Source organism: Apium graveolens, chromosome 9, assembly GCF_009905375.1.
Source record: "Apium graveolens cultivar Ventura chromosome 9, ASM990537v1, whole genome shotgun sequence".
Classification (NCBI taxonomy): domain Eukaryota; kingdom Viridiplantae; phylum Streptophyta; class Magnoliopsida; order Apiales; family Apiaceae; genus Apium; species Apium graveolens.
The window spans coordinates 255,425,244-255,437,626 of NC_133655.1; the positions used below are offsets into that span (position 1 = coordinate 255,425,244).

A 12,383-nucleotide genomic window follows, 5' to 3' on the forward strand; every position below is an offset into this window, starting at 1 on the left:
GTACTCCTCTCTCTCCTCTCTCTCGCTGGATCTCTCTCCTCTCTCTCGCTGGGCGTTACCAAATGCAGTAAACAATTACTGCGTGCAGTAACACGAAATTACCTTTAAGAACTTCTTTTTTGTGAACAGTACCTTTAAGAACTTCAAAAAAAACGATAAATTATATTGAATAAAGGCCCCACGGTCACTATTTGAATTAATAATGCTCAAATTGTCACTTTCGGGAAAAAAGATCCAAAATGTCATCTCATAGCGGAACATCGTCTTCCGTTTTTTTAATACATGCAAAACGGAACATCGTCTTCCGTTTTTAGTTTTTAAATTTAAAATAATATATATACAAATGCTATATCGTGTAATGTTTTGCCTTTTTTTAAGCTTAAATAATGTAGCAACTTGACTTCAACTCACGTTTTGTGTTTTTTGTTTTTCTGTTTTATTTTCTGATTTTAAGCTTTTTTTTGTATTATTTAGGGGTCCGAAAACATCATTTAATGTTACGTTTTTCAATATTTATTTTTATTTAATATTTTTAGAATTTATAAATGATACCATAATTTAACAATTTTTAATATTTTGGGTTCACCAATCCCCTTTTGGGTTTTAGAAACATTTTAAAAGAAATTAATAAATGTTACACCGATTTATGACTTAGGGTTTAGGGCCTTTACCTAAACCCTAATTTAACCTAGAAATTAAATAATTTTAAAATTTAAAGATGTAACTTAATTTAATAATTTCAATATTTATTTTTATTTAATATTTTTAGAATTTATAAATGATATCATAATTTAACAATTTTTAATATTTAGAATTCACCAATCCCCTTTTGGGTTTTACAAAGGCCACAAACCCTAAAAACCAGAAATAATAATTTTAAATTAAATAACTATAAAATTTCAGAATGTAACTTAATTTAATAATTTTTAACATTTTAGGATTTAACAATCTCCTTTTGGGTTTTAGAAAATAATTTAAAATATTTTTTTATTAATTTATGATTTAATAATTTACAAGATATAGTGTTTTGTTTATTTATTTTTAAAAAAATAAAGGTAAAAACGTTACTTTATATGACGTTTTGCTACATTTGTATCAAAACGCTGTTTTATCTAACGTTTTGCCCATATAAAAAAATTCAAAGTATTAAAACGGTACACGAAGTCCCGTTTGCCCATATATAAAAAAATCAAAGTGTTAAAACGGTTCACGAAGTTCCGTTTTATTTTTAAGAAAAAAAAATTCAAAACGCTAGACGATCTTCAGTTATGAAGTCACAAATACGATCTTCAGTTATGAAAAGTGACAGATAGAACCTTAATTTTCAGATATGACAATTTGGACCATACTTACACAAAAGTAACATATAAAAGCCACCACCCAATTATATACTTATACCTTCTTAAATGTACGCACGTATCCAGGGTCCCGACTCCAGATTATACACGATCAATTTTCATTAATTTTAACATCTTTCTCTAAGATTAGTGCCCTAATAGTTTCTCCATTTAATACATGTTCATTTAGGAAAAAAATATTTCAATTTAGTTGTTTATTTCAATTATTAATATAAACTAGTTTACGGCCCGTGCGATCCACGGATTTTGGTTAATATTTATATATTTTTATTTATATTTTATGTAAATTTATTAAAAAAATTATAAATAACTAAATACTAAATAATGATTATATAATTATATTTTTATTATGTATAATTTAAAGTTAAGTTCAAATAATATAAATAGTATATGCTTGATGTGATGTATGTTAATGTTTGTTGTTAATGAGATTCGAATCTGAAAACTTATATGAATCTTTATAAATAATAATATAAATGTTTGTTGTTAACGGGATTCGAGCCTAAGAACTTATATGTATCTTTATAAATAATAATATAAATGTTTATTGTTGACGGGATTCGAAACTGAGAACTTGTGTAATGTATTTTTTTAGTATTTGGATCTAATAGCTGTGATTATTGATGAAGAAGATTCGACGGTTAAGATGAAAACAGATAACCAAAATGAGGTGTTAACCAAACTACAAATTATACCACATTCCGGTTATTATAGTATAGTACAAATTTTTATCCGAAAATTATATTAAAAATGATGCAAAAAAATGGAAAATTTTATTATTTTAATTTAATGATTTGGAATAGTCCATTTATGTCATCACTAAATCTTTTTTTCATCTTGTTATTTGTATTTTTATTTTGTTAGTAGACATGTTATCTTTCATCAATAAACTTTATGTGGATTGAAAATTAAATACATATGGTATACCATATAATTGTAAAATTATAAATTAATATTATAAAGAATATATATATAATTACTTTCAAAATTTTATTTTAGTTCATAAAAAATATTAAGAAACCAAATTTCAATTTTTAATCAAGACAAATCGGTTCATCGCAAAAAAGACTAGCACAAGTGTTAATTTGAGACATGAAGTTCATTATTTTGTTTCATTTTCGTTAATTCTTTTATTTAACATCTCGTTCTTAAATATTTTAATTTTACAATAATACATTTTTATAAATTACTTGTCACTCTTGATTAAGTCACATATTTTAAATTGTGGCACCTACTTTATGTTAGATATTAAGTGTGCAACTGCTTTAATATAAATATATTTTTGAGCTATTACTATTTTTAATCTATTTTTGAATAAATATTATAACAAATTAATATTTATATGTGTATATGTATATTTCTCGTGTATATTTCTCGTTAAGTTAAGTTGTATATTTCTCTTGTCAATTATGTTGGGTGTAAGATCATTTATAGATTGACAGACGGATAATCATTTATCTTTAAAAAACTTACAGTTATTTGTGTTATTATAAACTCCAAGATTGTCTAAGTCTATATTCGGTAACTCTGAGTAAATTAGAGAATTTTAATTCTTGGGTAGGCATTTGCAGGATTTCCTGAGTTGAGACTGTTGTTAGCTTATTGAATTTAGTTTTGTAAACTTCTCAAATTGGCTTATTCTGCACTTCTCCTATTAGTACATTAATTTTTTTGCACTTCTCAAACTAGTATATTATGTTCACTTCCCAAAACAATTTATTATATACACTTCTCGAATGAGTTTGTAGACTTTTTTTACATTTTGAACTTTTCGAATCATTAATTAATGAGATTTGCACTCTTTCTAAAACTATTTTATTTGATGTCTTTTTCTGGGCATGATCAAACTAAAGATGATCTATTTATTACTATGTATTAAATGGCAAGACAATGGTAAAAAGAGTCATTTTAATGACTGTGAAATTATAATTTTATCCTTTTATATTGAAAATTTATAAAAAAAAGTTATTCCTACAAAATTATTGTTAAAATTAAATATTATTTTTGTATTTGATATGAATCGATCCCCGCAATTACTACTTACAAACTACATGTCCCTACATGATGTGCTACATATTTTTTTAGTTCACTTTGAATTTCTTATTTTTTTATAATATACTTTTTTTATAATTTTAACTTTTGAGTGAATAAAATGTTGACTTCCATCTATTATCTATCTATATATCTCTACAAACAAACTTCAAATATTTTTGTTATAATAATATAATTTTGATTTATTTAGTAATTAGTCTTATATACATTGCAATAATTATCTAATCTCAAAATTCACGCGATGAGCGATAATCGAACCTTACTACAAAAAGTAAATTCTCACCACTTAAATTATCTAATCAAAATTTAACAGTATGTATGAAATAAAAAGAATTAAGACAATTCAGTGATGAAATTTTTGTCATCACAATTTCATTTTTTTAAATTTATGAGATGTAATCAAGTTTATAAAAAATATATCATTTTTTATTACGTAACTGCTATGCGAATATAAAACAAAGTTAAAACAATTATTTTATGTATTAAAAATTATTTCTTTAAAGGTACAAGTTCGTTCGAGATCATTTATATATATATACACACACAGGCCCGTGCATGGCACGGGTTTTTACGCTAATTTAAACATATATCTTTACATTTAGAATTACATAAAATAACCAAATCTAGAATAAACCTGTTCTAATACAAGGTTTACGCTCTTAAGTAGTTAACTGATTAATTTGCAAAGTTACTAATTAAATATCCTTGTTTAAATACATTATGAGGTGTACCTCTCTGATTAACACTTTTATGAATTAATTTTAAACTGTTTTATAAATAAAAATTTCAATAATTAAATTTCAATTATAAAAAAATTCTTCTTTTATACACTTAGGGAAAATTCGTGTCCAATCAATTTAGATATAAAAGGATTTTCCAGTGTCTACCTAAGGATACATAACAAAAAATAAGATGTCAATTTTTGATTGACAGCTACTTATTAACAGTAGTCTAAAAATCCCTATTTTTTTAAAAAAAATCGATTAATCCTTTAAAATATTTGATCGACTTAATTTTTTAAATCTAATTAATATTTATAAATTATTTATAAATTATATATTTCATAATAAATAAGGTAAAAATATTAAATATTATTTAAATATATTTGATTTTTATTTTGATTAATCTCTAATTTGTCGATTAATCCCTAATCGATACCTAAACTGATTCGTACTGATTTCTGGTTTTTAAAAACATGCTTATTAATGATAATGAAACTCCTTTATTCACAAAAATTTCCACCAACAACAATAATTTACCTTATAAAATTGCATAAAAGTAAATTGTTGTGCCTAAAATCAGCCATGGGCCGGATTTATGGCCCATGGAGAGAATTAGGCTTTGTGGACGGCAAAGCAGGGGTATTGGACCCGAATGGATTATTATCGTGGAGGTATAGGAAAGATGATTACTTGTCTGAAGGGATATTAGCAAGAGGGAGCTAGGAGCGTACTTGGTGCTAACCTAATACCCCAGGGTCTCTGAAGTATGCTAAGATACTAGGGTATTCAGAGAAGGGAACTTAGTTGGGCTATGCATACAATGGTAAGAGGCCCGCAGAAGCAGTGTTTGAGTTAAACACGAACTTTACAATGAGATAGTCGGATGAATACAACTCCTAACGTGCTACAACTATATGTAAACGGATTTGTACGATATATGTATAGAACATGCATATATTTAATGGATAAAAAAATGATAAAGGATAAATAAGGGTTAAAGGTGTATTAGGAGTAGGACTCTCTTATTCTAACCTAAACCTAGCTGGATAAGGATCAAGAACAACACTGGCCTTGGGCAAAAACGTGGTTGGCTCATCTGATGAGGAGTCCTACAGCAAATAGAACTACACGCGGACTTGATTCCTATAAATATAGGATATGTAGGCCATTTGCGGGGTTACACACACATTTTCTCTACTTATAATTGAGTACAAGCATTCCGTGAGAGCTCCCGAGTTCATTTACGATTGAGTAGGAATTATTCAGTCACTATATCTCGGAAACCTTGCAAATTCAGTCCAAACACTGCCTTACTCGCCACCAGATTCCGGCGAGTTGGGCGTATACAATTTTCTTGAATAGGCCGACGATCAGGCCTAAAACCCGACATACTTCCTGTTATTTCAGCGATTTCCTCCAAAAATTGTTGTACCATTTTTCTCTCACAACATTTCTGGCGCTAGAAGGAGGGGATATCGTGCTTGAATTAATCTCTAGAGAAAAGAGATGTCGAGAAGTTCCGGTAATAAATGAACACCGAGTGGTAGTCGTAACGACCGCGAGGAAGGAGATGAAGGAGTCACGAATTCAGAGCTCCTCGGGATGATTGAGCAGATGAGTCAAAAGATTGTTTCTTTGGAAAAGAAGTCTCTAAGAATGAAAAAGTGGAGGCGAAAATATGATGGTAGTGGCCAAAAGGCTAAAAAGGCTCAAGTCTCGCCGGTTCGCCTTAACTTTGATGATGAAGAAGAGGACCTGGAAGACGATCAGAAGAAACCAACCATTTCTGATGTTAAAACTGATCAGGAAAATCCCGATTGGGATACCGATGAGGAGGACTATCGCGAGTCTGCAGGCTCCCCCATGCGTAGCATCAGCGTGTTTGATAGGATGGGGGAGAAGTTGAGTAACAAGGACCTGCGTCATAAGCTGATTGAGACGTGAGATAAGGCTGAGTGGCGATAACAAACGGAGAAGTCAGCCTCGAGGGGGTCTCAAAGGGAAAAAATAGTCTCCCGGGCTTCTCAAAGGGAGAAATCGTGTTCTCGGTCTCACACCCAGGATCGAAGATCCCGCTCGGTCAAGACCCCGATAGTGGAAGAGGAAGAGCACAGTGCTAGCTCTCATTATAACTTTGTGATACCCTCTAGTGGGGATTCCACTGATAACTCAGACGCTTAGGGTAGTCTCTTATCGGATGGAGAAGACAAGCAATATAAGGTGAAAGACTTGAGGGTAGCCCTGAGAAGGCTAAAGGCCGAAAAGCACACTCTGATTTGGCTGTCACGTCCCCCTTTACGAAGAAAGTGAGAGATTCCCCCTCCCACGTTTATACATGGGGTAGGGGACTTAAAGTTCAGTGGGGTCACAGATCCCGTGGAATACTTGAGCCATTTCAACACGGAGATGGAGGTATACCAAATTAATGACCTGACTAAGTGTCATTTGTTGGCTGCTACATTGAGGGACAATGCCCACCAATGGTTTAAGAGGCTTCCAGCTAATTCTATCAGATCCTGGAGGCAAATTAGCGAAATGTTTTTGTCCCAATTTCGAGCTTCGGTAGCATATGCTCCACCTGCTAATACGCTGGCCAATATCAAGCAAAAAGATAATGAGACTTTGAACGAATACCTTAAGCATTTTAATGAAGAAGTGCCCAAAGTGAGGACAGTCTCAGAAGAAACTTATAAGAACTTCCTGATAGTCGGAGTTAAGCCAAGAACAGACTTCTGGAAAGAGCTCCAGCGACGTGAGCCAAGGACTTTAGCAGCCTTCTATGCCAAGGCAGAACCCCACAAGGTGGTGGAAGAATCGTTGGCTAAACTCAAAAGGGATAATAACCTAGGAGGCTCAGGAAATTGGAGCAAAAATAAGAGGAATATGCCTTATAGCCCTAAAGGAAGGGGGTATGCTTGTAGGACCTCGTATGGGACGACCCCATATAGTGGGAACCAAGCGGACGGGTCAGAGAAGAATGATAAGAAGGCCCCAATTACGGTGTATACTACTGGCTCTCAAAGGAGCGTGAATTATAAGTACCCCGCTAAAAGAGAGGCTGCTAGGTATACGGAGTATACCCCCTTAACTGCCCTGATAGGGCATATCTTTGAAGTTGGGGACAAAAGTGGCATTTTCCGTAAAACAGCCCGAAATGGACCACCTGGAAGAAAGGATATGGCTCGATATTGTGCTTTCCATGATGCTAATAGACATGAGACGGCAAAATGTCGTCACTTGAAAGACCACATAGAGGATCTGATCAGAAAAGGATTTACGACAGAATTTGTAGTTGAAGAAGCTAAAAGATATAAGGATGATAAGGCGGGAAAGGAAGGGGAAAAGTAAATCCCGAGAGACCCGTAAGGGCCAAAAGCATTCATACTATCATAGGAGGTCCTTATATCGGTGGCTCGAGCTGAAATGCCATGAAAAATTATGCTCATGAAGTAAGGGGGCCGATTCTCACTAATATCTACAACCTATCAGAGAGGCCTCCCAAGTACTTTAAAAGGGAATCAGCCGACGTAAACTTCAGAGAGGCAGACGCCCGACACATGCATCACCCCCACAATGATGCCCTAGTCGTGAATGCTTTAATTGGAGGAACTAACGTATACCAAATGTTGGTAGATAATGGGAGTTCTGTCAATATCTTGGCCTATAGCACATACCAGAAAATAGGGCTAGTAGACAACGAGTTATTACCCTTCTATAATGATGTGTACGGATTTACCGGCCCCCCTGTCTTGGTGGTGGGGCGAATTAAATTGCCTGTCACCCTGGGGGAAGAGCCTTGGACAGCCACGCGAATCACCGAGTTCGTGGTTGTAAATGAAGATATCTCCTATAATGGGATTATTGGCAGGCCCTTACTGAGGGAAATGAGAATTATTACTTTTATTCACCACTTCTCTATAAAATTCCCTACCCCTAACGGGATTGGATGGGTGAAGGGATGTCACGTGGACTCTAGGGAATGTTACAACAGAGCTCTACATATGGCAATGTGAGCAAGTAGACATCTGTTTGATGGGGGTTCAAGTGAGGAGTGTTATCGATACTTGGAGTCGGCTAATGAGAAAAATGGAAATACCCCTCAGGTGTGGAGAGTAAAGTCAAAAAGGGAATCTTGTAATGCGATTATGATTGTACAACACCCCGGAGAGGATCCATACACGGCTGTTGCATCTTTTCAGGGGGTAGGTACCCGGAAAGAAGTACTATTGTTGGAGGCCCCGAAAATTGGAAAAATCACGGAAGTCGTAGAACCCCTAGTGGAGGGGGTAGTTGAAGAGGTCATTGACAGCGATTTTGAAGGCTGTGACGTTATCGATGGTTTACCCGAGAAAGAAGAAATTTAAGAAACTCAACATGGGGTGGAGATAGACCTTGATCCTCGAATGTCGGAATCGAACAAAAAAGCAGGTGCGGCTGGAGACACTGTCTCAGTTATGGTAGAGGATTCTGATCCGACACAGGAACTCAAAATCGTTAAACAGCTAAATGCTGATTTGCAAATAGCCCTGGTCTCATTCTTAAAGAAAAACTTGGATGTTTTTCCTTGGAGTCACTCTGACATGATAGGGGTGGATCCCAGGGTCATGTGTCACCATCTGAATATTGAGCCTGATATGAGGGCTGTTAGGCAGAAAAGAAGGGCTATGAGTGGAGAAAGGGTTTCGGCTTTGAAAGAAAAGTCGACCGACTGTTGAAAGCTGGCCTAGTGAGGGAATCATTCTACCCCATGTGGTTGGAAAATCATGTTTTAGTTAAGAAGCCTAATGGGAAATGGCGTACATGTGTGGGTATTACTGATTTGAATGAGACGTGTCCGAAAGATAGTTTTTCGCTGCCTCATATTGATCAGCTAGTTGATTTAACAGCGGGTCACGCTCTACTGAGCTTCATGCATGCGTACTCGGGGTATAATCAAATCCCAATGTATGACCCGGATCAGGAACACACATATTTCATTACTGACAGAGGGCTATATTGCTATATTGGAATGCCGTTTGGCCTAATTAACGCTGGGGCCACCTATCAAAGGCTAATCAATATTATGTTTAAGAACCAAATTGGGAAAACTATGGAGGTGTATGTAGACGACATGTTGGTAAAGTCAAACGTGGTGAGGGATCATGTAACACACCTTGCGGAGATGTTTGACATATTGAGGCAATTCAGGATGAAGCTAAACCCCCAAAAATGCGTATTTGGTGTAGAGTCGGGAATTTTTTTGGGATTCATAGTGAACCGTAGGGGTATTGAGGCAAACCCCTCTAAGATAAAAGTGTTATTGGAAATGAGATCCCCTCGGAATGTTCGAGAGGTGCAAAGCCTTACGGGGATGATAGTAGCCTTAAACCGATTTGTCTCTAAATTATCGGACAAATGCAAGGAGTTCTTCTCAGCTATCATAAAGGGTAAGAACTTTGAGTGGACGACCAAATGCGAAGAGGCCTTCACTCAAATTAAGGAACAACTAGGGAATCCCCCATTGTTGTCTAAGCCCGCGGAGGGGGAAACCTTACTACTGTACTTAGTTGTCTCTGACTACTCCATCAGTGTGGTATTAGTCCTAGAAGAAGAACAGGTGCAATATCTTGTCTATTATGTAAGCAAGAGGTTGTTAGACGCTGAGACCCGATATACCAATATGGAAAAACTAGCGTATGCCTTAATTCTAGCCTCGAGGAAGTTGAGGTCGTATTTTCAAGCACACCGGGTGGAAGTCAGAACTTCGTTCCCTCTAAGACAGGTTATGCACAAATGACCAACCTGAAGCTTTGAGCAGGATGATGAAGTGGGCTATCGAACTAGGGCAATTCGATGTAGAGAATAAGCCTAGGGCGGCCATTAAGGGGCAAGCCTTGGCCTATTTCTTTTTGGAATTTCCCTCTTCTTTTGAAGTAAGTGAAAATGAGTGTGTCACTGAGCTGACACCTACGGTGATCTCCATTGAAAACTTTTGTCCTTGGTGGACCTTGTATGTTGATGGGGCTGTGAATGGAAATGGGGCAGGCTCGAGTATAGTGTTGGTCAGCCCCGAAAGGCATAAACTCCAAAGTTCTATTCACTTTGGTTTCAAGGCAACCAATAATGACGCTGAATACGAAGCCCTGATAGCAGAGTTGAAGATGGCTCTCGAAATGAAGGTCGAAAATTTGAATATGTTTAGTGATTCAATGCTAGTGGTTGGGCATATTAAAGGAGGCTTTCAACATAGAGGCCCCCGTACTGACCTATACATGAGGTATGCACATGAGCTAATTGGTAAGTCTAAGGAGGTTAATTTGGAACAGATTCCCCGTGCAGAAAACGCGAGTGCAGATGTCTTGGCTAAACTAGGATCTCAAAGGGAGGCTACACTGTTGGGGGTAATACCCCTGAAAATCTAAAAGCAGCCTAGTATCTTTCAGGCTGAGGTCATGGGGGTAGATGTCCAGAAAGAAGAATCGTGGGTCACTCCTATTTTGGATTATATCACAAAAGGAACACTCCCTACAGACAAAGATGAGGCTAGAAGAATTAAGTACAAAGCAGCGAGGTATGCTATCTACAATGATAATCTGTACAAAAGGGGTTTCAACATGCCTCTTCTGAGGTGTGTAACTGGGAGCGAATGTGACTACATTATGCGAGAAGTATATGGGGGTATTTGCGGAAACCATGCTGGGGGAACTTCTCTTGCTCATAAGATATTAAAGCAAGGGTATTACTGGCCAACCCTGCAAAAAGACGCCCAGGAATTCACCCGCGCGTGCGACCGGCGCCAAAGGTTTGCTAACCTGAACAACAACCCTGTTGTACCTCTGAAGCCTTTAACTAGCCCCTGGCCCTTTGCTGTTTCGGGAATAGACCTGATTGGGGAATTATCTAACGGAAAAGGTGGGGTAAAATACGCTTTAGTAGCTGTTGATTATTTCACCAAGTGGGCGGAAGCTGAGCCATTAGCTACTATTACTGCGGCTAAGTTGAAGGAATTTGTTTTTCGGGCTATTGTGTGCAGGTTCGGGGTCCCTTATAAGTTAATCTCGGACAATGTGAAACAATTCGATAGTAAGGAAATGCGAAAGCTTTGTGACGACTTGAAAATCCAGAAGGGTTTCTCTGCAGTTTGCCACCCTTAGAGCAATGGACAAACTGAAGTAGTGAATAAGATAATCAAGCATACCCTCAAGGCAAAGCTCGAGGAGAAGAAGGGGTATTGGCCTGAAGAACTACCCATGGTATTATGGTCTTACAACACTACGCCCAGAACGACCACTGGAGAATCCCCATTTACTTTGACTTACGGATGTGAGGCTATGGTTCCAGTGGAGATAGGCTATGGGTCATTCAGGCTTGATAATTATAACCCCATGGATAATGAGGTTAATCATCGACTATATTTGGATCTTGTGGAAGAGGTACAGGTAACCTCCCAGCTAAAGCTAGCCGCCTATTAGCAAAGAACCCGTAAGTATTTTGACAAGAAGGTTAGAGCCCGACCATTGCAAGTGGGGGACCTTGTTCTCAGGAAGGTGTTGCCTAACATGAGGGTTTCAGGACATGGAGCCTTCGGGGCAAACTGGGAAGGCCCGTACAAGATAAAAACTGTCTTATGGGAAGACACATACCATTTTGAAAACTTGGATGGGAAGTTACTTCCACGGGCGTGGAACACTGAACTCTTGAAGAAGTACTGTCAGTAAACCGATCAAGGTAATTCTCTTGTAGGCCTCTTTCAGGCTATAGGAATAATAAAGATAGCCTATTAGCCGGGGCTATTATGTTTTACGGATTATGCATTTAGCTATTTAACCTATTTCGGTAGACGGCCAGGAGGTAGTGCATGTACACCTTCCGAAGAAACACGTTTTGACAATTTGCCTTAATAAATCATGCTTAGTTCTCGTTTTATCTACTTCTGGCATATTGACTATTGTTTTTATTTTTGTGTTTTTATGATTATCGTGGTTAAGCCCATATGTTTAAAATAATTAAGGCATGATTACTTGGAATATAATCGCTCTAAGGAACGTGAATGTTTATTGATATGATAATTCATGCTTTTATTCTTCACCATAAAAATTGTTGATGCTAAAGAACTCGGGGGTAGTAGTGTACATATATATGTGCATTACTAGTTTATCTTGTCTGGCCTTGAAATGAGATAATTTTAAGCAAAATTAGTAATTTGGAATAAGAGTGTATATGTGTATACACCTGTTTTGAATAACCTTGAAATGGGATGGTTGTAAGGAAA

General features: G+C 36.3%; 2 protein-coding genes across 2 annotated transcripts; both read left to right on the top strand.

The window, feature by feature from the left end:
* Window positions 1-6,538: 6,538 nt before the first annotated feature.
* LOC141686182 (uncharacterized) lies at window positions 6,539-7,480 on the top strand. The gene has a single exon (XM_074491232.1). It carries the CDS (start codon window positions 6,539-6,541, stop codon window positions 7,478-7,480), a length of 942 nt encoding a protein of 313 aa, XP_074347333.1.
* Window positions 7,481-7,560: 80 nt separating this feature from the next.
* LOC141686183 (uncharacterized) lies at window positions 7,561-8,145 on the top strand. Its single transcript, XM_074491233.1, has one exon. It carries the CDS (start codon window positions 7,561-7,563, stop codon window positions 8,143-8,145), a length of 585 nt encoding a protein of 194 aa, XP_074347334.1.
* Window positions 8,146-12,383: the final 4,238 nt, after the last annotated feature.